The following is a 26,930-nucleotide window of genomic DNA, read 5'->3' as shown; positions in this document are numbered from 1 at the left end:
GACACTCCAGGGTTTGGTGAGTGCTGCCCAAAGAGAATCTCCTTTGGCTCCCTGGCAGGCAGGCAGGCAGGCTGAGGCCCTCCGGAGCCCCCGGGTAAGCCAGAGCAGGAGCTGGTAGGGTTATCCAAATCAGGATCATTTCCAGGGGGAATAGTTCTGGCCCCTGACTGGTAACAGCAGGGCAGAGAAGAGAGCAGAAGAGGAGGGAGAGTGCACAACTCCTAGCCTGGCCCCAGAGGCTCCATGTGAGCAGACCAAGTTGGAGAAAGGCTCTCTACTTTCTGCAGCATTCTCCTTGCTGGGATATCACACTTACCTTGGCAGCCAGTCTGAGAAAGAGCTCCAGGTTCCCTGCGGAATGACAACTCTTGTTCCTGCAACCCTCTCCTTCCTTCTCCTCTGGACCCTGCCAGGGCAAGTCCTCCTCAGGTGAGCTGAGTTGGAGTGAGAAGAAGGTGCATGCAAACACTGGCTGGGGGCAGCAGGGGCTTCTGGCACAGTTTCCTCTAAGTTTACAATAAAGCTTACAGTCTGGAGGGCTCCAGGGAAGGACACTCTCCCCCCAACCAGGACTTGGGAGGCTTTTATGAGGAATGCCAAGGCCCCAGAGCTGGTGGGAAGGCTTCTGCATGGGTGAGATCTTTCTGGGCCTGGGTATGGGCTGGGTAGATGAGCCCCAGAACAGAGGTCATCTGTCCTACCATCCTTTCCTGTCTCCCTACCAGTATGGCCACACACTGCTCAAATTCCTAAAAATGACACCAACATCTGTCAGCTGCCCACCAAATAGGCTTCAAAGTATCAGGGATTTGCTCTAAACCATATCAGAATGAAGCTGGGCTGAGCAAACCTTGTCCCTCTGCAGTCACCCTGCCTGTGCACATGTGGCTGCTTGCTGTCCCTGAAGGGGCACTAAGTGGAAATCATTTTCTGGGCTTGAGGGCAAGACATGCTTTCAGCTTCCTGTAAATGTACCCCTACCCATTCCCACTTTCTCATGAGACCAGGAGCCAGTCTAGGTGGACAGGGTGAGTTGAGGAGGAAAGATGGCTGTGGCTTGGGCTGAACTGGTCATAAGAAGGGTGCCTCCTGAGGTGAGGAGGGCCAGGTGCCATGGTAATAACCTCCTCCTCCTCTTAATTCAAGGAACACACTAGGACTGCTTGTCTCTGAGGAGCCTCCTGCCTCACTGCTTACAGATACATTGGCTGGCAGGCAGGCAGGGATGTGATATGTGTGGGACGACAAACTTCCTAAGAGTGAAAAATAGCCCAGAGTAGAATGGCAGCTCAGCTGCAGTTGGTAGGAGGATGCAGGCAGAAGGGGGCACATGGTGGAGCTTATTGGCCCTCCTGGAGGGGAGGCTGCCTCAAGGCCCAAGCTTTAGTGGCAGCATTCCCACTTGGACAATTAGAGCAAGGCAAGACCTTAGGAAGTCTTGAGTCTAAGCATTTCATTGTACATATATAGAAACTTGAATCCTAGAGAGGGGAGTGACCTGTCCAAGGTCACTCAGGCACCACCAGTAGCAGAATCAGAGTTCTTCCCCTACCCCACCCCAGAGGCTTGCATGAGAAAAAAATTTAGCTCTGGAACTATTGGGAGAGGTGACCTGAGAGTGGGGCCGAAGATGCTGGCGAGGGTCTGGCTGCTCCACGTACAGTACAATGTGGCCTCCCAGCAGGCAGGTGGCAGGCGGCCAGCAGCAGCATGTGGCCAGCATGGACACCCTGTAGTGAAGCCACAGATTTCTGCTTGCTCCAGCACCACCGTCAGCCTCCTTGGGTTTTCAGAGCATGCTTAAGCCACCTGCTCTGGCAGCCCCTGTTTGTGGCCTCAATGGTCTCTGTTCCCAGAGTAAGGGCTTCCTTTGCTCAGGGGATTCAAAGAGGCAGGACTCTAAGACATCAGGGTGTGGCTTCCACTGATCTTCCCCCACTCTGGTTCCTTGGAAGCCCACCCTGGACTGCTTGCATCATTGCATTGTGGTAGATGGACTTAGTTTTGAAGTCAATAGCTCTGGGTTAGAATCTTGGCTTTACCATTTACTAGCTGTATGATCATGAATAAGTCACTTTATCTTGCTGATCCTCAGTTTCTTCATATATACAAGGGGGATAATAATAACCTTTATCTGAGAGCACTGATGTGAGAACTAAACTAGATAAGGTGAGTAAAGCATGTAGCATGATGCCTTAGCTATTTTTCTTATTTTACTGATCACAGTGCATATGATCTATATGGCCTAGCATGGTGCACAGATGTAACAGGGTTTGTTGGCTCAAAGAGAATTAGACCCAGAAGGACAGTAGTCACCCTGCCTCCCAACCACAGAGTGTGGCAATAGTAGTGGCTGTGAGAGAGCTAACTCTAGTGGCTAGCACAATGATGATGGCAGGATGGAGCAGGAAGGCTAGGCCCAGCCAGGAGTCCAACCTGAGTTTGTCCCTGAGCCCTACCTCGGCCCTCAAGGCTGAGCTCCTGGTCCCTAGGCTAGCTGTTGGCTGGTAAGCAGACAAGAAGGCATATGGAAGGAGTTTTGCTGCTCTTAGAAGGAAACTTGTCAGGGGAGAAGGGGCCCAGCCTCTAGGTTAGGCCAAAGCACACTGGTCCCTTCCTCAAAATCAAGCTGTTAGGGGGAAAATATGGAAATTGACCTTTTTGGCATAGCCATCCTTCTGGGAGCCCTTCTCATGCTTCTAGAGACCTGCTACCTCACCTGTTTTGTTGCCAGAGAGAGTTTATATGCCTGAAGCTTCCCCAAGCATTAATTGAAATCCAGCTCAAAACATAGCTTCCTGCTGGACTAAACACCAGAAGCCAAGTCTCTCTCTTTCTAGAAGCTAGGTCCCTAGATCCTGAGTGGCTTAGCATGAGGGCTAAGCAACTAAAACCAACTCTCAGTGATGCAAATTGTCCCTGAGTCCTTCCCATCCTTGGCTAAGCCAAAACATTGCAGCAAACATGTTATTTCCAGTGAGTTGTCACTCTTCAAAACACCTTCAGAAAGAGAATACTAGATTAGGTCTCAACCCCTTGGGTTTGAGCCCTGATCCTGTCACTCACCAACTTTGAGACTTTAGGGTAGGCCACTCCTCTTTTGGTTTGTTTATGTCTTTATTAGATTCCATATATAAATGAGATCACACGGTATTTGTCTGTCTTTGTCTGACTTTTTTCACTTAGCATAATGCCCTCAAGATCCATGTTGTTACAAATGGCAGAACTTCCTTCTTTTTACAGATGAATAATATTCTGTTGTGTGTGTGTGTGTACATATATATGTGTGTGTATGTGTGTGTGTATACCATTTATCCATTTATTTGTTGATGGACACTTAGATTGTTTCCATATCTTGGCTATTATAAATAGTGCTACAATAAACACAAGGGTACATATATCTTTTTGAATTAGTGTTTTAATTTTCTTTGGATATATTCCCAGAAGTGTAATTTCTGGATTATATGGTCGTTCTAGTTTTACTTTTTTGAGGAATCTCCATAATATTTTCTATAGTGGCTGTTCCAATCCCACAAGTCACTTTTCTCATCTGTCTTCACCCTCACTATACTGAGAATTGTGAGGGTAAAAAGATCTCATATATGTGAAAGCACTTTTTTAGGACTAACTATTGAGCTGCAGTGTTGGCTTATGGCTGTTTCTGTTCTCCTCATTTTGCAAATGGGTACCCAGAGACCCATCTTCTCCTATCCTCCTGCCTGATGGAGAGACCAGCCAGAGGTGTGTAGGGACAGGAAAGTAGAGGGTCTGTGATAAATGTAGAATACAACTGGCCTCAGACTTCTTTATCTATCCTGTCCAGAGTGGCCTTGGCAAAAGAGGAAGTCAATTCTGGGACCAAAGGGCCCCAACCTATGTCCCCCTCTGATTTCCTGGACAAGCTTATGGGACGAACATCAGGATATGATGCCAGAATTCGACCCAATTTTAAAGGTAAGAAGCATTCAACCTACAAAAACCCTTTCTTCCCCACTCCTCTTGGGAGCGCACTGCCATGCCACCCCTATTGTCTGCCCCAAGGAGAGGAGGCTGGGGGCACAGGGCTAGCTCTTACAGTTCAGAAGGAGCTTCCCCTCCCTAGTGTCCATAGGTCTGTGTAGCTGGCACTGCCTTCTCCCAGAAGTGCCTTGGCCTTAAGCTCAGGGAGGGAGTCCTAGAACATGCTTCCAGACTCCTGGAATGCCCTGCCAATATGGCTGTGTTTTGCCACCTTTAGGCCCACCTGTGAATGTGACTTGCAACATCTTCATCAACAGTTTTGGCTCTGTCACTGAGACTACTATGGTAAGGAGTTTCTTTGTTCCCTGCTTCCATTCTAGTGTGAATGGAAGAAACCCATCAGATACCGAACCTTTCCTCGCTCTGCCTTCCTCTCCCTGTTTCATGATCATGGCTAAAGCCATGGGATGTCTGAAGTTGGTCACTGGGAGATATATTTCTCTAGCGTGGGGTTCAGTGGCTAAAGGCAGACTAGCCTAAGGAGCAGATGGCCAATCATGGGAGGTAGCTTGGTACAGAGCACAGTCTTTGGAATCAGACAAAACCCATGTTCAAATCCTGACTTTACCATCTAATAGCTGTGTGACAGGTTACTTACATCTCTCATTTCAGTTTCCTCATCTGTAAAATGGGGATCATAACAGTACCCTCCTCACAGTGTTGGTGTAAGATTTAAATGAGATGATGCATATAAATAAAGCACTTAGCAGAGAGCCCGGCATATAGTAAGTGCTTAATAAATGTCTTTTCCCTTCCCATCTTTGCCATGTCAGGCCAAAGCAGGATCCTTATCCAGTGGAAAATGTCCACTGCCCCTGAGATATGCTCCAAGCATTTCCTCCTCATGACCCTCCTGCCCATGTAGGCTTGCTGGGTCCCTGGAATAACACTGCCTCTGATGGGCCCATCTGTGCACCCTCCCAGGACTACCGGGTGAATGTCTTCTTGCGGCAACAGTGGAATGACCCACGCCTAGCCTATGGAGAATATCCTGATGACTCTTTGGACCTTGATCCCTCCATGCTAGACTCTATCTGGAAGCCAGACCTGTTCTTTGCCAATGAGAAAGGGGCCAGTTTCCATGAGGTGACCACAGACAACAAGTTACTGCGCATCTTCAAGAATGGGAATGTGCTCTACAGCATCAGGTGCACCTGGTGGATGCCCAGGAAAGTTTGGGTCAAGAGGAAGAAACCAGATGGAGGCTGAGGGATGGGAAGAGGATTCCCTGTGTTGTACTTGGCCACAGTAAGCTGATGTCACTTCTTTTTTACTGTCCCTACCAGGCTGACCCTCATTTTGTCCTGCCCAATGGACCTCAAGAACTTCCCCATGGATATCCAGACCTGCACGATGCAGCTGGAGAGCTGTAAGTGTCTCTAGAGAGTCACAGAGCAAGGCCTGGAATATCAGGTAGTTAACCCCATCCCATGATATTCTAGACAAGAAAAGGGCAACCCAGAATGGGGACTTACCCTTACACACAATCAGTTGTTGGCACAGATGAGACTAGGAGCCGGGACCCACTAACACCCAACCCAATATGTTTTTCCATCCTCACACTGTTTACTGGTTTGGCTATTCCACAGGGCTGGGGAATGGGAAGGTACCAGCTTTACATACAAATGTGCTTGTGTTGGTTGTGGGGGGTTATTTTAAAGATACTTTATCTGCCAAAAGATATTCCCTCTCACTGTGCCTGGAGTAATTCTACCTTTACTCGCCCTGAGTTAAGACATTCAAGATGCCTATAAAAATGCCAGAGATGGTAGAGGGGGTACTGAACCCTGATTGCTCATAAACAAAGATAACTTGTAGAGAACCAGAAGAGGACAATTCTAGGCATAGGACAGTGCCCAGGGTGTCAAGATGAGGCAAGGGCTACTCTGTGGCAGGGGTGCCAGCTTTTAGGGGCTGCCCCAATTGCAGAGAAGTCAAAGGATGACAAGGCTGGACCATCACCTATATGCAGTCCTTGGCCATCTCCTGTGAGATCAATACACATGCATTCAATTCTCAGAGAAGAAGGCTTCTCAGGCTGTTTCCAGCATATAATAACAGTGATGGGTAGAATGTGGTCAGCTCTTTAGAGTTCAAACCACTTTCACATCCTGGTTCTTATTACCCCCTCACAACTGTGAAAAGTAGGTGGAGCATTGTACCAAAGGGGAAATGACTTGTCCAAAGTCACACGGCTACTCTGAGTCAAGGCTCTACATTGGACATCTGTGGGCCTCAGTGTTTCTTCTTCCAATTCTACCTGACATGTGTGAATACAGTCAAATATATGGCAGGAGCCTTTACAAACTGCTACTGTGAGCAACTTGGCATGTTCTGATGTTAACTCTCAATATCTGCCCCAGTTCAGGGCCCTGGCTAGGAGTCTGTGGTATGCACATTGTCCCATGCATGACTTGCAGGGTACAAATAGTCTTTCCTCCCTGGGGTGAAGTGGCAGAAGGCCTAGCTCTGAGGCTGGTTCTGTTCAAGACATGTGGTCAGTACACGCCCTTACTCCACTGGATTTGAGACATGTCAGGAGGTTCCTAGATGGGTTCCTTGACATATTTCCAACGCTTTTGACCTGCTTTATAGGTCTGCCAGAATAATTTCTCTCTGGGACTTTCTAAAGCTTGAGAACTAGATAGAAGAGGAATCTGAAATTTTTTTTCTTTACCTACTTAGGTTAGGCCCATAAGACAATTGACCACGTTCCCTCTTCAGAAAGGTTTCCCTTTCTAAGATGAGCATGAAGCTCCTAAAACCCAGGCCTTACCTCCTCATCTGTTCTTTCCTGCTGGTTCTAACCCTCTCCCTACCCCACCCAGAACCACACTCTGCAGCCCTCTGCCATCTCTGTCACTTTTAGTTGGCTACACCATGAATGACCTCGTGTTTGAGTGGCTGGAAGATGCTCCTGCTGTCCAAGTGGCTGAGGGGCTGACTCTGCCCCAGTTTATCTTGCGGGATGAGAAGGATCTAGGCTACTGTACCAAGCATTACAACACAGGTAAAAACCAGGATCTTTATTGGCTCTAAGCCACAGAAGGGCCTCCAGAGGGAGGAAAGGGGACAAGGAAGCCAGCTTTTATTGAAAGTCCACTCTGTGCCAAATGTGCTAAGTGCTTCATATGCCTTATCTCATTATGGTAGGAATTTTGAGCCCCATTTTTTCAGAAAGGGAAGACTAAGATTCTAAGAAGTTAAATCAACTTTCCAAGTCATATACCTAGAAAATGGCTGATTTAGAGTTCAAATCCAGATCTAACTCCAAAGCCCATATTTTTGTCCCTATCGCATGCTGCAGAGTAGATGGGCCTGTGCCAGTGAGTGACAGTAGTGTCCCACCTGTCCTGGGGCCAACATTATATACAAAGTGGGGAATCTACATCTGAGAGTAGCCAATGGCTCTGCTGAACCAGGAAGTAATAGGCTTCAGGGCACTGGCAGGCTTAACATCCACGCTTCATACCACAGCCACTGTCACCCAACTCTTGAACTGGCTTGTTTTCCCAGATGTGAAAAGTGGGCCAGGAAGTGGAGAAAGGTTGCTTTTCCAGCTTGAGCATCTGCTCCCTGCAGCTTCCCTAAGAACTACTTGTTCCTCAGTTGCCCTGGAAATTTGGCTACAAAGTGCTATGAACCTGAGGTAGAGGCTAGAGGCTAAAGAAGGGAAATCCTTGGGGCACCTTGGTGGCTCAGTCAGTTGAGCATCAAGCTCTTGATTTCAGCTCAGGTCATGATCTCACAGTTTCATGAGTTTGAGGCCCACATTGGGCTCTGTGCTGACAGAGCAGAGGCCTACTTGGGAGTTTCCTTCTCTGCCCGTCCCCTGTTCACACTCTCCCCACCTCTTTCAAAATAAATAAACTTTATCTTAAAAAATGGAGGTAGATCCTCCTATGGTGCACTGACACGCTTTGGGTGCCACCTTATGAATATGTGTGTTTGTGTATGTAGGGATGTGGGAAGTGGAGATAGGAACAAACCATTGAATTTAGAAAATGCTCATGGGAGTGGAAATCAGTAGAACTTGTATTGGGGAGAAAACTGGCAATTTGTATATAGGTCAGTGGTTTTCAAACTTCAGTCTGCATTATATTTCTCTACGGAGCCTGTTAAAATGTTGATTCCTGAGCTCTGCCTATCAGAGATTCTGATTATATGCACTTGGAGTGATGCCCAGAAATCTGCATTTAAAAAAAATTATGTTTATTTATTTCTGAGACAATGAGACAGAGCATGAGTGGAGGAGGGGCAGAGAGATTGGGAGACACAGAATCAGAAGCAGGTTCCAGGCTCTGAGCTGTCAGCACAAAGCCCTACGTGGGGCTCGAACTCACAAACTGTGAGATCATAACCTGAGCCAAAGTCCGTCGCTCAACCGACTGAGCCACCCAGGCGCCCCAGAAATCTGCATTTGAACTAGCATCCTGAGGCTTCTGATGCATACTTTGAGAGGCATACTTTGAGAAACTTTAAAAGTTATTTTTTTTCCCTATATGTTGATCTAGGAATCCCACTTCTTGGAATTTATTAGAAGGAAATATTCCAAAATACCACATTGACTTTAGACCCCAAGAAGGTTCCTGGGTCACTGCTTATACAACAAAGAAATTAGGACTGTTCTAAGTATCCACCAACATGACAGAGGTTAAGTAAATTACACAGTGCATCTGTTTGGTGGAATATTATCCAGATGTTTAAAAGGATGCTTGCAAGATTCTTATATCAACATGGAAAGTACAAGTGGAAAAGGCTAAGATTCAAAGTTGTATACACAGAATCATTATATTGTGGTAAAAGAAACAAACCAAAAGCATGTGTTTAAAAATCCTGGAAGGAAATATCACTAAATATTTCTAAAGTAATGTGATACAGTAGATAAAAGCAACAACTTTGGAGTAAGATAGAGCTGAGTTGGAATTCTGATTCTACCATTTACTATTGGGTGCCTTCAAGAAAACGTAACTTAATCTCTTTAAGCCTCAGTATCCCTATATGTAAAACTGGAAATAATAATTTTACCTGCCCCAAAAAGTTGCTATGAAATTTTAATGAGATAAACTATATAAAATCAGGGAACTTAGTAGGGGCTTGATAAATGTGAGCTTATAAATATTATTATTTTTCTCTACTTCTCACTTCTTTCATATACCAAATAAGTATTAATTTTTTAATTAAAAATAAAACTACCATTACCAAAACTAGATAAATAGATGGATAGATAGATAGATAGATGATAGAAAAAATGAAGGAAGGAAAGAAAATATGGATACATAACAAAGACGTGTCATAGCAAAAAGTCTGGGGTGGGGTGGACTCAGGGAAAAATAGGAGGTCACAGCATCACATAGCCATAATCAGTCATTGATGAAGTTACTAGCCTTGAGGAATCAGGCCTGATAAGAGCAAACCTAGTCCAGAATGAAATAGCAATATACACATCCCCTACTTTTTGCTTTGGTTATCCTAAGCCTCTGCTGCTGGGAGAAGCTCTGAGCTAGTGTTTTTGTAGCCTCAGGGCATGGGAAGCAGGGTAAAGTGAAGATGGCTGGCAGAGGAGGCAGAGCATTGGTACATGTGCTTTGGACTAATGCACTTTTTATTGGTGGGATAGAATGCTGCTGCCTGATGCTCTCTGGGCACCTGCTGCCTGCTATCCAGAGCTGATCTCTATTGGACACTGTTTCCAGATATTTCCTATCCAGCTCTTCCCACTTGCTTAAGATACAGACAGTGTTTATTTCAGTGAATTGTTGTTTCTAGAGAGCATCTGGGGTACCAGCAAGCTCAAGCAAAGCTGCTGAGATTTGGGCAGAGTCTAAGCTCATTGCTTTGTTAATAATGACGATAGTACCAACTACCTATGTGCTCAACGCCCCAAATACATTACCTAATTTAATTCCTACAATGATGGAGTTGATATTGTTGTTACTCTGTTTTATAGGCGAGGAAACTGAAGGTAAATTAGCTTGGGTGCTTTGCCTGAGGTCACACAGTATGTGGAAGGTTCAGAATTCAAACCAAGGCAGTCTGGCTCTGGAATCCTTCTGTGCTTAATCCTCTTGCTATGTGGTCACAAGGAAGGCCCTCTTCTGGAAACTAGTGCTTGGACCGAGAGGCCAAGTCTGTGGTGGCTGCTCTGACAGCTTCCTTAGAACAAACTTCTGGTGCTCCTTGGGACTATTTTGAAAGGCTCATTTATTTGCCCAGCTGAGGCTCCCAGAGGCTGACCTATAGAGATAGGGATGCCCTAGTCCTGCCTCTCAGGCTCAGCTGCAGGCTGGGAACCTGAGGCCTGATACCTCACCTCTTTCCTTACAGGGAAATTCACCTGCATCGAGGTAAAGTTTCACCTGGAAAGGCAGATGGGCTACTATCTGATTCAGATGTACATCCCCAGCCTACTCATCGTTATCCTGTCCTGGGTCTCCTTCTGGATCAACATGGATGCCGCCCCTGCTCGCGTGGGCCTAGGCATCACCACTGTGCTCACCATGACAACTCAGAGCTCTGGCTCCCGGGCATCTTTGCCTAAGGTGAAGAGACATGCAAGAGAACTTGCTTGCCATAGTCCCATTCATAGTCCTGTTCCCTTCTGATCACTATTTGCCTTGGATTTAAGGTAGAGGAGAGCCATTGAACAAGAGCAAGTGGCCGGAGTTTTCTCTTCCCCTACAACATACTGCTAATGATATTGCTAAAGATGTGGAAGATGAGGTTGTGGGTGTTGTCTGGGTAGGGACTAAGCAGACAGTGCCTGACTTACTCTGACTCTTATCTGGAAATACTAGCATGTCCAAAATCAAAAGACCTTTAGCAAGTAGAAAGTCCCACTCCCTCATAGTACAGATGAGATGAATAAAGCCCAGTGAGATAGAATAAACCTTATCAATGTCATGTCCCATAAGAAACAAAAAAACACATAAGGATTTTAAACCAACATCTGTCTCTTACTATGTCAGAAGTTGGACACTATTATAAAGAGCTCTAGAGACAACGTCCATTCTTTTGGGGTGAGAATATTTTGAGGTAGCAAATGGCAGTTAAAGTCAGTGGACTCTGAACATTTGTGGCCTGGTGATGCTTTGATTACACAAAGAGATTTGTGCTCATGAAACTGGGCCCAGGTTCTTCCTGCCTTATGTCTTCATGTAGGGAATGAAGAGGTTACCTCAATGTCCTTACAGTCAGCAAGATTCTGAGAAATCAGGGAACAAACTGATTCATTCATTCAGTAAATATTTATTGGCACTGTTCTAGGCCATGGAAAAATATAGGAAGCAAAAGCAACACAGTTACTTATGGAACTTACTGTGAACATAGTCCCTCTCATTTTGATTTGATGGGAACCAGGCCCTATGATCTCCCATCTCCCAGTGCTTATTCCTAAGAAGACGTTTACAGGGAACTTAAACAGGGTGTAATCTCAGCATCCACGATGAATTTACAAACTTGCCATGGGGATGGTGTAGTGGTTAAGGGTAGGAGATTGGAGGCAGGAAGATTTGGGTTTAAGTTCCACCCTCATCATTTACCAATGGTATTCTTAGGTAAATTCCTTAACCTCTCAGTCTCTTTACCTGGGACACAGGAATAAGAATATTACCTCTTCCATAAGGTTATTGAGAGAAATAAATAAGATAATGTATTAACACAGACAACAGTGTTTGGCACCTAGTAACCACTCAATAAATGTTTGTTATTATTAAAATTGTTAGGTGTTAAGTGGAAAGAATGGAGTGGTGGACCTGGGGCTAAAGCAGCTGGTGATGCTCCCAATTATCTTTGAGTTGCTGGAAAACCTTTGAGGTAACCAAAGTCCTCTAGTGATAAACGGTGACAAAATTCAGATTAGGATCAAGTGTTTCAGGGGAAGTTGTCAGAAAGTATTTCCTATAAATGTATTTCCTAAATGAACAGGGATATTGAAAAGGCTCTGAGAGACAGACAGGGTTTAGGCAAGGATGAAAGGGCCAGGTGGGGCTGTGATGGCTGTGTTGTGGTAGTAGACTTGTAGGAAAACCAGAGACAGAAAAGTAGTTCAGACCTTAGAAACCTGCCCTGGATTATTGCAGCTGCCATGCAAGGAGATTCTTCTCTGACCTGCAGGGAGGTTGCAATTAGCGCCTTATTCTTGCCAAGATAACTTCCTTTTCTAGTCCCCTCCTGTGAGCAAGCACGATCTGTCTGCTCCTAGGAATCACTTAGTTTCCTCATTTGGGAAAAAAAAATGGACTTTGTTAGAGGGCTGTTTGTTTGCAGTATTTAGTGCCTTCTCATCATATTTTGATGACCTTTTTGTGGTCTCATTGACCAGTAAGCAAAATATGTAGGCATTCACCCCCAAAGTAAATAGACTCATTGGCCAGCCCACAAAGTAAGGGACTAAGTCAGGGAGCTTCTGTTCACTCTTGCGTTTGTGCAATGTTAGATTTGGGGAGACCCCTAAGGAAGGAGGTGGGATAAAGTCAGGGGCTTCTGGAAAGGTCAGTAATTTCACTCCCAATACAACTCTAGTGTCCAGGATGAGAGAAGCAGAAGCTCACTTGTATGAAATTCAGCTGGCATGGCCATTCCTCATACTCCCAGGAAACCACACTTTCTTTGCCTTTATGGGGGCTCCCAAAGGCACTGATCACAGTCTCTTTGCCTGCTCTCAGTCTACATAGCTCTGGGTGGCTCAGACCAGGACAGAGGGCTAAATGGAAGTTTCTGCCAGAGACTGACAGAATTGACCTAAAGTTGCAGCAGGGAGGAGGGACCCAATTTTCTTGAGAAACTGTGATCTAAATGGCCCGCTACTTCTGGGGCAGGTTTTAGTGAAGAGGGCCAAGAAAGCAAACAGAAGCCAGCAGAGACAAATACACTGCTAAACCATCCACCCGTCCATCCATTCATTTACAAAATAATTGCTATGTGCCAAGCACTCAGCTAGGCCCTGAGGATAGAATAATGAACATAGTAGAAACAGTCTCTGCCATCAGAGAACTCACAATCTATTGAAGGAAATGGCCAGGTATATCTGATGGATGCTAAGAATGTGTAGGTAACCTGGGCACATATAGCAGGGGCAACCAAACCATAGTGAGATGATTATGGAAGGCTTACCAGAGGATGTCATATATAAAGTGAACATTTAAAAGTTATCAAGGTTGGGGTACCTGGTTGGCTCAGTTGGTGGAGCATGTGACTCTTGATCTCAGGGTTGTGAGTTCAAGCCCCATGTTGGGTATAGAGATTACTTAAAAACAAAGTGTTTTTTTTTTTTAAAGCAATAAGTAAACGAGAAACACAGAGAGATTGTCTCCTTGGGAAACTACTGAAAAAGTTTATCATGGGAGAGTCACAGATTACAAGAGACAAGATGAGGCTGAAGAAGTAGGCAAGGGGCTAAATGTCATGCTAAGGGGAGCATAAACTGTATTGTAAAAATAATGGAGAGCCATGAAGGTTGTAAGCAGAGGAATAATATAATTAGGTTTACATTTTGAAAACAAAACTCTAGCTGCTGTCTGGAAAACAGATTGTAGGTGGCAAGCATAGATGCAGGGAGACCATTTAAGAAAGTGTGGAGTCATTCAGATGAGCTAGGATAGTGAGTGGATGGATTCCACAGATATTTAAGGTGTATTATTGATACACTATTGTTAATAAGACTTCATTCCTGTGGCTTGAGGTGTCCTTTCTTTTGATGGTCCAAAGCCCTTCATGGACCTCCCTTGTCATTACCTTATTATGGATTTTCATAGCACTTACTTGACATCCCTGGGGACACAGTGGGACTGGGAGATGGTGAATGAAATAGGATGCCCTCTTAATAGGCAGCAAAGTGGAAACACCAAGGGATGCTTAATCAGGGTTGCCTTGGTGGAATTGTCTTAAAAGAGAGCAGGTTTTCTCAACCTTAGCACTATTGACCTTATAATTGTTGTGTATATGTATGTCTATGTGTGGAGGTGGGGGAGGAGTCCTGTGCATTATAGTATGTTTAGCAGCATCCCTGGCCTCTACCCACTAGATGCCAGTAGCAACCCTTACCCCAAATTGTGCAACTAAAAATATCTCTAAACATTGCCAAATTCGACTCAGGTAAAGAGGCAGGTGTGGGGGGGTGGCATCACAAGAACCACTACGGTAGAAGGTTTATCCAGTGAGACCTGCTCCTTACCTGGAGCCTGTAGCACCCTCACTGCCCAAAATAGCTGGTAAAAGAGGTTGTCTGTCATGAATCCTACTCCAACTGGGGACTCCCATGAGGTGGGCTCAGCAGCTCAAAACTATGTAGGGGGTTCATCTGGTTGAGGAGGTGAAAGGACTTCATAAACCTAAGTTCTGTACCTCCCCTGGCCCCACTCAGCCATAACCCTATTCCAGGAGAGGTAAGTGTTCAATATTCACAAGGGAAATGGAAGAGAAAAGTACTTAAAGGCTTCCAAGGCAGGTAGTGAGAGGAGAGCACTAAGAACCAGATAGGTAAATGCCAACAGCACCTTGAAATTAAAGAAGTGTCTATAGCTGGGGGTTGAGTGGCATTCCCTTGGGCCACCGAGCTCAATTATTTAGGAGGGCCTCTCTTTTTTTTATTATTATTGTTTGTATTAAATATAATTTATTGTCAAATTGGTTTCCATACAACACCCAGTGCTCATCCCAACAGGTGTAGCAGGTCCTCTCATAAAGAGCAGAAGAAAAAAACACAGGGTCAAGAGAATAATGGGGGTAGAGGAGGGAAAGGAAGGAATTCCTAGTCTGATATTGAGACTGTAGCCTTGATGAATAGCAGTGACGCTGAACTGAAAGCCCAGAACCCCCAAATCCTAGTGCCAACTTCTCACTGGGTAATCTTGGCTAAGACTTTTCCTCTTTAGGCCTCAAGTGTCCTCACACGTCTCACACGGGAATAACAAACCGTGCCCAATTTCCATCAGAGCTGTGAGAACCCTAGGAGATTAACAGAGGGCAAACAAAAGCAGTGTTCATGTTCATTGCTGTTTATTGAAAGAAGAGAATCAGAAGAAGATAATAACGAAAAGAATAATAAACAGGAACAGAAGCAGAAGTGACAAAGGAATAAAAGAAAGGAAAGGAAGTGTAAGGAGGAAAGGGAGATGGAAGTGGAGGGTGGAGAGTGCAGAGAAGTAAAGGATGATGGGTAGCCCGATCTCTTTCACAAGGGCCTTCAGGCAATGGGACATATCATGGAAAGCTTCTTTAAAAACCAGGAGAAATTCAGGATAAAACTGAAGAATAGCAGGCAGTTGATATGGGCTGGCAAACCACTGGATAGACCATGGAAGGGCTCCAAGAAGGTTGACTGTTCTGTTGGTGGATGTTGCAGGTGTCCTACGTGAAGGCAATCGACATCTGGATGGCTGTGTGCCTGCTCTTCGTGTTCGCTGCCCTGCTGGAGTATGCTGCTGTCAATTTTGTCTCCCGTCAGCATAAGGAATTCATGCGACTTCGAAGAAGGCAGAGGCGCCAATGTATGGTAAATATAACTAGAGAGGGGCCCACTTCCTTTCTCCTTTGAACTCCTTCCTCCCTACTACTCCTCCCACAAACCAAGACCCAACATAGTGCTATAAGGTCTAGACAGGCAGTCAGAAACCCTGGATTCTAGTCCTAGGCTGGTCACAGATAAGCTAAGTATTTTAACCTCTTTGATTCCATTTTTTTATCTGTCCAATGAGACGTTAATCCCTGTAAGAGCAGTCTAGTAGAGTGATTAAGAGCATGGACATACAGGGGTGCCTGGCTGGCTCAGTCAGAAAAGCATGTGACTCTCGGGGCACCTGGGTGGCTCAATCAGTTAAGCATCTGACTCTTGGTTTTGGCTCAGGTCATGACCTCGCAGTTCATGGGCTCTGTGCTGACAGTGCAGAGCCTACTTGGGATTTTCTCTCCCTCTCTCTGCCCCTCCCCTGCTCTCACTGTCTCTCTCTCTTTTAAAAAAAGAGCATGTGACTCTTGATATCAGGATCATGAGTTCAAGCCTCACATTGGGTATAGAGATCACTTAAAAATAAAATGTTTTTTAAAAAAGCTATCGAGGTAAATGAGAGACACAGAGATATTGTCTCCTTGGGAAACTACTGAAATAATTTATCACGGGATAAATAAATTAAAAAAAAAAAAGAGCATGAAACAGTGCCTGGCACATAGTAAATACTGAAAAAAATGTTAGCTAGTATTAGAACCTTGTCAATTTAGTCAATATGAGATTACTTTGAGAATTAGTAATGGTTTTCCCTGGCTCTCCCCTCACCCAGGAGGAAGGTACCCCAGGTTGCCGTACATTGATTGGTGGTTAAGAATTCAAGAGTCCAGCATTGGGGCCTTTCTAGAGAAGCATTATAAGAGGGTCCCCATAGCTAAGCTGGAATTGAAAACCACTACTTGCCTCTTCTGGCTGTTGGATTTCTTCACCTTGATCTTCATTGGGTGCATCAGAGTTGTTGGGTGTATCAGAGTTGTTGGGTGTGAGGTGTTGTTCTCCCTCACTCTTGTTTGTTAACCCCATTTCTTCTACAGCAGAATGATCACCCAGGGGAAATAGAGATCTTGTGACCCTGACAACAGAGGCAGTTTGCCCCTCCCCATTGCCCAGACAATGGGTGCTAGGTATGTTGTCATGACAACAGAGGTTCCTGGGCCACTTTCACAGAAGCAAGTGCCCAATTATGTGCAAAGCCAAAAGCCTTTGCTGAGCTACATACTGTCGGCCTAATCATCAGAGTTCTGGTCTATCTTGAGCTCTGACTCCTTGTTTTCTGACCAATTTGGAGGCTTTAAAGCCAGAGAATATACACATATGACCTTTTAGGGGAGAGAAAATGATCTGATCCCACTGGTTGTAGCCTATTGGGGCCACTCCAGCACTAAGATTTTCTCTCTTCCAAATACCCCACCTCCCACCTCAGTTGCTTCTGGAGTGCCCAACCATATGTACACACTAAAAATATCTTTAAAAACCAACTCCTGGATCTCATGTCCCTAGCTAAGATCCCTTTCTGCTGAAAGCAGGGCTCCCGTTTCATCTATTGGTTTGTCAGAATTCATCAGTTCTTGCCTGGACTTTAGTCAGGCACTGAGAAACATGCCCTCTAGTGGATTGATCCACAACTGCGTCTCCTTGAGTAGGACTCCTTCAGGAGGCTTAAAACCTTTCCTATCGCATGCTGAGTGTTAGAAAAATAATATATAGACTTGACAGAAGGGAAAGAAAAGAGAATGCTCCCTTTTCTAAGGTAACTGTCACTACCCCCTCTTTATCTGTGTCAAACCTGCCTTCAGCTACCAAAATCTTATCTTTATAGGGGTTTTAATCTTGATGCCTTCTCAATGCCTACCTGCTGCCAAACATTTCCAGTGTCTTTTGCCAGCTAAATTGCCTTTGTGAGTGTCCTAGCAACAGAGTACTGCTGCAATTACTGTAGAGCTACCTCAGATTGACACTAGTCCCACCTCCTTCCCTGCACCTCTCCAGCCCCCAATTGCCCACAGCCTATCCCTTCCTGGTCATATATATGTTGATCCTGACATCATAATGGAATCTGTCATAACCAGTGCTCAATTATTACAAAGTTATAACTACGGTCTGGGCCCCACTTAGGCTCCTGAATCCTGCCAAAAAGTGGGCCGGGCTTATTACTAATATAAATAAAACCTGAAAATCAAAACCTGTGCCATTAGCCCATGTCCCTTTTCAGGTTTCCTAAAGCCATTACCATTGAAGTGGAACTGTAGCAGGAATCCTGGAGGCCACTGAGCTGGCAGGAAAAGTTTATGCAGAGTTAATCTATTTCTAGAACCTCTCTCTGGGCTGTGCTGTTCCAGCTAGAAAAGCAGGAGTCTTTGGTCTGAGAGGAGCCTCTTAGGGGAGGGGAGAGCAACCATATGATTTTCAGGGAGCCCTTTGCCAAGAGAAAGTTAGGAGTATTTTAGGAGCCAGCCAGCTGTTCATCAAACTCCAGGCTTAGTCATGTTCTCTAATCTCTCCTCAACCACCCATCTCCACTGCATGGTGGTCTCTTTTCATGTCACTGTCTAAAATAGTTTAATTTCTTTTCCCTACATTTCTGCTTTGTCTTCCCAGTTAGGCTATGAGCTTCACAGGGAAGGGTCTGTCTCTCTTTTTTTATAACATCAGCAGGCCTTAGCACTAGACTCTGGACACAACCACCATGTTACCTATTCTACCAACCTTTGCAGGCTCATTGGAGAGGGCAGTATTTCAAGCTAAACAGAGAGGAGGCCTGGCCATTATCAGCAGAATAACTTGAGAAATGGAAGAAATTTCAAAATACTGCTAAGTCCTCTCAGGGGCTTGGTCCCAGAACCCTGCTTGTCTCTCTCCTTCTGCCAGCACTTCCCCCCCACTCTCCAATCTCTTCTTTTCATTCACTTCAATACATATTACTAAATACCTATCACTCTTTCCCATATCCACACCTTACCTCTCACATTGTTCATTCCTTCCCCAACTTGGTTTTGGAATATCTTTACTCTCTAGCGCCCAGCTGTCCTCCCCTATAGATACCTGCAACAAAAATATTCTATTTCAATAGCCATGGAAGCCACTAAGTGGTGTTTAAGTCTCCATTGTCCCTCCCCCCTCCCCAAACACACCTCAGAATTTGGCTTAAATAGATAATACTCCTATCCAAGACCCCAACCCTTGGATTTCAGACCACTTATCTTTGTCACCAACTGCAAGTGGTACAATATGTTAAAATCAAAAAGAATCAAGGGCAGCTTACTCTAGAGGTCATATATTTTGTCCCATGAGGGATAGCTTTTTTTCAGCCTGGTAAATTTTTTCCAAATAATTCCCTTTAGATTTACTATGATTTACTATGATTGGAGAAAAGAAGTAAATGAATCTATAGAAACAGAAAACGGCAGGTGGATTCAACTTTCTTTTTCAGAGTCTTTGGCAAACAAATATATTCCATACTTTTATCCTCTAGCTGAGGAGCTGAGAGGCTGAGGAGATAAGAATGAGCAGTGGGGAACTAGGGGTGTGAGGGACCCTGAAATGGAAAGCAAAAAAGGAAATTTTTTTTCCTCCCTCATGTTTCAATTACTTGAAAGATATTTTGTTTACCTCTGGTTCTTCATTTCCAAAATGGGTCCAACACAAATGCCATGTAGGAAAAGTATAAAAATGAACTAGAAAATACAGGTGAGGTGAGACACGGCCTTTGGTGAAAGGTTATGGAAGTAATTTTGAGCAGACTGCTAAGGCTGCCCTACTGCCACTCAGGGTCAAAGCAAAGCCACAGTAGTGAATTGCCTCTGGCCTACACATATACAACTCTCTTCACAGAGACTGGCAAAATCAGAGATTGGGTGGCAAAGCTCTCTGGTTGGCAAACTTATATTCTTCCCTATGCCAAAAGTGCCATTTTTTTTTAGAGGATGAAGGGCATCAGGCCATTGTGCATGGGTGGGACAAGGAATAATCATTTTTTCTGCCAAGCACTTTGTAACTGAGTAAGACTCTCTTCTGAGTAGACTCTTCAGTTTGAGACGCTAAGAGGATGCCAGCTTCATGAGAACAAAGCCATTCCCTGTCTTATATTCTGAAGCATATGTCTCATCAGTCCATTCATTCATTCAACTGATATCTACTGGGTACCTACTGGATACCAGGCACCATGCTGGGTACATGGCAGTGAACAAGACCAATGCCCTTCCCAAGGTCTGTCCTATGAGCCCAAAGGAAACAGAAAGAGATGGAATCTGTTGGTAAATATCTGGCCTGAACTTGCCCGTTCCTGATGCCCAGCGACAGACTCAGCCTTCTAGTGAAGTAATAATCAAGGGCTACTGGGACCCACCACACCAATATCTCACCTATGAAGCCACTTTTCAGTGTGTTACCATAGCTGCAAAGGTCCCATTATAAAGACCCTATGATGTTCTTCTAACTCTACAATGTGTTTAAAACCTACTTTATCCACATTATATATATACATATATATATATATATATATATACACATATATACATGTATATATATACATATATAAATATACAGATATATGGCATATCAATTCAGTATACGTATACACTATTCTGTTTTAGCACTAAATGTCCTGAGTCTCAGGAAGCCCCCAGTCCTAGGCAAACCAAGAAGGTAGTTGGTATCATCCCACAAGGGGGCATTTCACTTTAGGTGATTTCCTAGATAGCTGAAGCTTTTACTCCTGTAAACATCAACACTTGCAAAAATTGTCACCATCTTTGAATGAAGTATTTTTAGGTTCTAGTGTGTACTTAGCTGTCCTCTATTTTCCAGACTGTGAACCATCATTTATAATGGCAGTGTGTGCTTTAGAAGTAGACAAAATTAGGTGTGTCTGGGTTGTATATAAGCTAAGAGTAAATAGGCTGTGAGTAGGGGCTCTCATATGAGTAAAACTCTCTCTATTGATAGCTCAGGGGCTTTGGTCCTTTCTCTTTTTATTTCTATGTCTCCTTCTTTATATCTCTCCCTCTCCCTATTCCTCTATCTCTATCTTTCCCTCTATCTCTCTTTCTGTCCTTACTTACCTCACTTTCCAACTATTGTAGCTACTTAAGGTTATCCGCTGACTATTGGATAAATGAACTTTGTGTAGCTGCTACATTATTTAATGCTGATATAAAATTTATTTCCCCAATGCTAATGTGTTCATGATAATGCATATATTCTACATAAATGGAATATGTATTGGGTAATAAATGTTACCCTAGATGTACTGACCCCTTTGTCAAAATCTGCTGAGTTGTAGAGAAGCACATGTATCTGCAATAGAGTAATCAGCTTTACCGTAACTTGGATGACCAACGAGGTTATTTAAAACTTTTGGAATTTTCAGCTTTGAATGGAGATAAACAATTTTTTAAAAGATACTACATAGAAGGAGAATTAATCCTGCAGCTTTTGAAAGTCATTAAAGTCAAGTTCACCAAGTCTAAATATCTTAACTGTGCATTCTAAAGGTTTTATTGTTCTGTTTATTCTGTTGATCACCAGTCAGAGATAACTTGGCATTGAGATATCTTTCTCACAGTGGGTTGGCACTTCGCTGGGTTTTAGATGGCTCTAAATGATGTTATGCATTTTAAAAAGGCATCTCGGGGTTTATCTGCAAACAGAATCATAAAATATACCATATGTACCATGAATAGTTGCTGAGCATACATCTATCTCATGAGTTTTGTGGCCATGAAAAGCATGCAGTGGTCCTGTGTACCAAGTTACCTGTCTGCATAGCATCACCTATGAGATATTTGTGTGTGGCCTGGTCTCTATTCCTCTGCCTTAGAGCTATAACCTCAAATTCTGTCTTTTCTGCCATGTAATTTCAGGAGGAAGATATCATCCAAGAATGTCGCTTCTATTTCCGTGGCTATGGCCTAGGCCACTGCCTGCAGGCAAGGGATGGAGGTCCAAAGGAGAGTTCTGACATTTATACCCCCCAACCTCCAGCCCCTCTTCTAAGGGAGGGAGAAACCATGCAGAAACTTTACGTGGAGCAAGCCAAGAGGATTGACACCATCTCCCGGGCTGTCTTCCCTTTCACTTTCCTCATCTTCAACATCTTCTACTGGGTTGTCTATAAAGTCCTACGGTCAGAAGATATCCACCAGGCACTGTGAATAGGGTACGGCTAAGGGCTAGAAAGTCCAGCTGTTGTCTTCCTGCTCTGCTTCTTCCTGTGTGAGATTCCCCCTCCATTAGATTCCATCAGGAGCTTGGAGAGTTCATTTCTGGAACCTCAACAGCCAATCCCAAAGCTATGCATGTCTACACTGCATGGTGCCAGTGGTGGCTGTACTTAGAAAGATGGCTTATCTGCTCGAATCCGGTTATTCTCCATGCTATCCCATTTCTCATGAGAGTAAGGTTTGGCCATATTTCTGAGTCCAGGATGACCTTTTTCCCTTGCTGGAGCCTGTCTGTTTTCCAATTCTCCAGTGGAGAATTTTCAGATCATTGCTACTATATTCTGGTATTTGTTATCTTAACCTGCACCATTCTTCATGCTGTTACCTCCCACCCAGAGCCTGGCCTTTCCTCTGTCCTCTGACCCTCCTACCACAGGCTCAAATAGGGAGTCTTTTTCATCCACAAATGCTGCCTTTTGTGGCCCAGTCATTTGTCCTTGACTATGGGAAGAAGGCAGGGTGACAGGTTCCCTACCTCTCAGCAAGGTGGGAACAGTCATGGGCTGCACTGAGGTAGGGTATTGCTATATTACTCAACAGAGAGATCTTCAAATCTCCTAGGATGTTCAACACTGTCAGAAATGTGGTCAGGAATCTTGGACTCTCAGAAAATCCACCCTTCCAGATTCATCTGAACTTCCAGGTCTCAGAAATATTTGTTTTATTCCCTAACTAGTATGGTGGCAGGGTATGTTTGGCTGCTCAGGAGTGTGAAAAGAGAAAAATTCCTACTCTTTAAGAAACTTAGTGATGTTAGAAAACCTTCAAAAAAAAAAGTGAAATCCAAGGTAGTAGGACCTGGAAGGAGTAAAATATAGAAAATATCCTAAGAGTATCTTTTGTTGGCTGGGCTATCATTTGTTTCTTTTTCTCTGAAGTCTTTTTATTTCCCAGGATCCCTCATTTTCAACTTGCTCCTTAACCTTCTTTTAGTGAGCAAATAAAAGTGCCATTCAACTTTGTCCAGGATAACGTGGGCTTCAAGCTTCCTGGAAAGGAACTAGGCATATAGAAGACCCCGATCCTGGACAAACATTGACTTGGCCAACATCAGAGTAGTAGTTGTAGAAGTTAAAGCCCCATAAGTTGCAGTTATTTCTTAACCCTTCTCTTGTTTTTCTTCTCCTTCCACAGTGAGTAAGGGTGGCAGTCAGTGGAAGCTACCAGAAATGTCAGAATAGAGAGGATGTGAAAGAGCCCATTTCAGGTCTGAAATACCAATGGGACATGGGGAAGCATGGGTCTGGTATGCCGGATCCTTTGAAATGACACAACTATGAAGAACTGAAAAAGGGAAGATTAAAGTATAGGGCTAACAGCTGGAAGATGGGTGATACAATGATCTCTTAAATATCTTGTCCATTTCTCTGGACCTAGAATAAGTACCTATGTGAATCTAATCTCTCTCTCTCTCTCTCTCTCTCTCTCTCTCTCTCTCTCTCTTTCTCTCTGTTTCATTCCTCCCATCTCTTCCCTCCCTCTCTTCCTCAAAATGGTGTTCCAAATTGAAAGTCAATAAATCCAATGACCAAAGCAAATCCTATAGTCAAAGCAAGAGCTCACCTCTTTCTTTCACTCTTTTTCCTATTGAGCTCATCTGCTCTTTTCTGTTCACTGAGATACTCCTCTCGTCTGTCTCTTGGTTTTGAGGAGAGAATTTGGGCTGACCATGGCAGCTGGACCAGAAGTTAATCTTACTGATGATATTAATTATAACTCTGGTGCCAACTGGATTCAAAACTAAAGGACTGGCTTAAGGGAGGAGATTAAGAGGGCAGAGAGTCCCTATTTTCCCATTTCTTCCTAGGTAGTGCCAATCAATGAGAGGCCACAAGCAATACCCCTTTGAAAGGAGCAGAGAGTATCTCTTTGATACTCTCCATGGCAGGGCTGGAGTGTCAGGCTGCTGCAGCCCGAAGGCGGGGGTAGTGGGGGGTGGACTATGGAGATGAGCTTACTGCACAGAGCTCTACTTGTTATAGATCTTGTCCAGATGGGCCAACTGCACAAATCTGCCCTGTTGGAAGTCTCAAGAACAATGCCCTAGAGACAACTACAGCACTGAGCAATAGAGCCTGCCCAACTGGGACTCAATTCAGTGCATCAGCTGGTGCTGGGAGCCAAAGAAGCCAAAGTACCAACCAACATAATAGCCCAAGGGAGTTCACAAAGATACTGAGAGGCAATGCCAGGTGGAAGGTACTGTCTTTCCCCAACAGAGCCCCCAAGTGGAGAAGGGAGACACATGGTGTCAGAATCAGGTGGAAATGACTTTCATTTTCCTCATCCTTACCACACATGTATGGAGGAGGGGTGATGGGAAAGCTGGATCCCACTGGAAGTATCTGACACCTACCAATCCATTCAATCATGAAATTCTTGAATGTGGACGCTTTTCACCACAGTGAGTTGGCAGGAGGTGACAGAAGAGACTCACTTGAAAGTCACTTCCATTTATCCTCATAGTACTCATCCCTCCTGAGACCTACACTACTTTCTGTTTTAAAACAGCATTTTTTCTTTTTTCTTTTTTTTAAGTAGGCTCCATTCCCAATGTGGGGGCTGAACTCATGACCCTGAGATCAAGAGTCACATGCTCCACCAATTGAACTAGCCAGGCACTCCAAAACAGCATATTTTCTAAAGGGGAAAAAAACTTCCTACGTAAATAAAGTGCTTTGCGTGTTTTCATTAATTCATCGTTAATCTTTAATGTCAGTTCAACATTTTATGCATATATTTTTCCAGAGAAAAGGGAGTTATTGTCATGCAGTTGTTGTTAAGGCTTTCTGACTTTCCATTTTCCCTTCAGTTTGCTCTGCTCTTTGGAAAACCAGGAATCTGTCTTCCTCTTTCCCCTCAATCCACCAGCAGGGCCTCTTGCTCTCCCAGAATTCACAGTCAAATCAAAAAGAACTTTTGATGTGGAAGAAAGGTAGTGAATACAATCTATTCCTTTTATGTTCTCCCATAAGCCTTTCTCCCCACCTATCACCAAAGAACTGACACTTAAAGTTGAAATATTAAGTTCACTCTTGAAGTTATATTCCCTTTTCACTGAGCCATGCAAATGTCCCAACTTTGTCCAGAACCTATCACCTCCTGGAAATCTGTGTCCCCACTTGCCTCTCTCCCTTCTCAATTTACTATTCTCAAGACTGTAATTATTATTATCTTATTTCTGGCTGTCAAAATCTTAAATTTAAATACACTCTGTTGAGATTAAAGATCTTCCTAGGCTGCACTGCTAATAAAAGACAAATTAGCCAAGCATGGGAACTATCAAGGGATTAGGAACTCAGGTAGTATTATCACTTGTTGAATGGAAGAAATGTAGAATAAGCTCTTTGATGGCAGGGACTGCATCTTACACAGCTTTTTAGTTCATGCAGCTCCTGATACATAGCAATACTCAGTAGGTATATATAGAATGAAAGTATGCCTTCTCACATGGTTATATGTGCACATTTTTATTATATACCACATTTTTATTCATTCCCTCTCCATTAACCTATTGATCACAGAAAAATAGACCTAGAAGGGGACTTATCAAATCAGATAGAACTCACACACACATGTGCATGCACACACACACACACACACACACACACACACACACACACACCCAAGCTGGTCCTTGGGTATAATAGAACCAAAGTTGAGAAAACATAAAAACTTGGTAAATTGCATTGTTGAAAAAAGAATGATAATGATCTGATTAAACATTAATACTATTCCAAATATGAAGACTAATAAATATCAAACTATATTTCAAAAACCAATCACCAAATGAAAACTCTGGCAGTGACAAGCGAGTACAGAAGTGGGGATTTTGGCATTACAATAATACACTTCTCCCTGATCCACATGCTGTTCCCACTGGAGAGCCAGTCATTCCTGAAAGGATAGCAATTCGGCTGTTCTCCCCAGCCCTATACTGCTTGCTCTATTATACTTCACATCTAGGATAACATTTACATTCTACAGACTTGGACTAGTGGCATCAGAACAGCTTGTTATCAAATCTGAGGCTGGAAGGAGGAAGGACACCTGAGCCAGGAGCTTTCTCATTCAGAGTATTCTCTGCATGGAGGGATGAAGCATGGCTGCTGAAAAAGCCACCTGAAAAAGTCACATGAGAACTCAACTGTTGCTACTCGCCTGACTAGCTCTGTTTTTTTAGTCTCTGCTTTCACCATGGGACTATGTACAAATACCCAGGTTGCATTATACTGTGTGGTTCATTACAAGGAAGTACATACTCTCACTATCAATTCTATGGAATAAGGGCAATTAGTACTGTCAACTAAATTCAAGGGGAACATTTTTGTCTTACAGAGCTGGATCTAGAAAAATATGCACATATACTCTATTGTAATAGCTTCCATTCATGACAGTGTAGTGATTAAGGGCATGGTTATGGTACCAAACAGAGCCTAGGTTTGCATTACAGGTCCAATCCTCACTAGATATGGGCTCTTAGGCAAATGACTTCACCTCCCTCAGCCTCAGTTGCCTCTTCTAAAGGGTCATTTGAAGGCTCTGACAGATCTAGCACACAATAACTATGTGGCCTTGAGCAAATCATTGAACCTGTGATTCAATGTTCACATCTGTTAAAAGAAGGTGATAACAGTACCAACCTCATAGGGTTATTGTGGGAATAAAATGGGATAACTTTGGCAAAGTGCTTAATTCAGTGCTTGGCACATAGTAAGTGCTCAGTAAAGATTAGCTATTACATCACCAGACCACATAATCATACACATATCAAATTTGTAGCACATGGACTTTTTAGTTTTTCAATCTTTCCACTCTTACTGGGTTCTTCCTGCTGATGTATATAACATGCTTACAAATTACATAACCGTGGCAAATTGCTTAATCTCTTTCTGAATCTCAGCTTTTTAAAAGAGAGAGAGAAAGAGAGAGGAGGAGGAGGAGGGGGAGAAGGAAAAGGAGATAGAGAACGAGGAAGAGTGAAGGAAGGAGAAAAGTAGGGATGAGAGGAAAGGGGAGGGAGAGGAGGGGAGGGAGAGGAAAGAAAGGGAAAATCTCTCTCAATCAAAATGCAAAATAGGGGTACTTGGCTGGTTTGGTCAGTGGAGCATCAGGATTTTGATCTAAGGGTTATGGATTCAAGCTCCACATTGGGTGTAGAGATTACTTAAAAATAAAATCTTAAG

At 43.9% G+C, this 26,930-nt stretch overlaps 1 protein-coding gene across 3 annotated transcripts; it reads left to right on the top strand.

Annotated features, from left to right (window-relative positions):
- LOC123594733 (glycine receptor subunit alpha-4) lies at positions 1-26,930 on the top strand. 3 transcript variants are annotated; one of them, XM_045471640.1, is made up of 9 exons: positions 1-429; positions 3,824-3,954; positions 4,238-4,305; positions 4,945-5,168; positions 5,307-5,389; positions 6,890-7,030; positions 10,348-10,562; positions 15,365-15,514; positions 21,385-26,930. In XM_045471640.1, the coding sequence occupies exons 1-9, from the start codon at positions 359-361 to the stop codon at positions 21,673-21,675; spliced, it is 1,374 nt and encodes a 457-aa protein (XP_045327596.1). In that variant the 5' UTR covers positions 1-358; the 3' UTR covers positions 21,676-26,930. The 3 variants fall into 3 exon arrangements, with proteins under 3 accessions (XP_045327596.1, XP_045327597.1, XP_045327598.1); XM_045471641.1 differs by lacking the exon at positions 6,890-7,030; XM_045471642.1 differs by lacking the exons at positions 1-429; positions 4,238-4,305.

Source organism: Leopardus geoffroyi, chromosome X (assembly GCF_018350155.1).
Source record: "Leopardus geoffroyi isolate Oge1 chromosome X, O.geoffroyi_Oge1_pat1.0, whole genome shotgun sequence".
In the NCBI taxonomy this organism is placed as follows: Eukaryota; Metazoa; Chordata; class Mammalia; order Carnivora; family Felidae; genus Leopardus; species Leopardus geoffroyi.
This window is presented reverse-complemented; position numbering and strand designations above follow the sequence as displayed.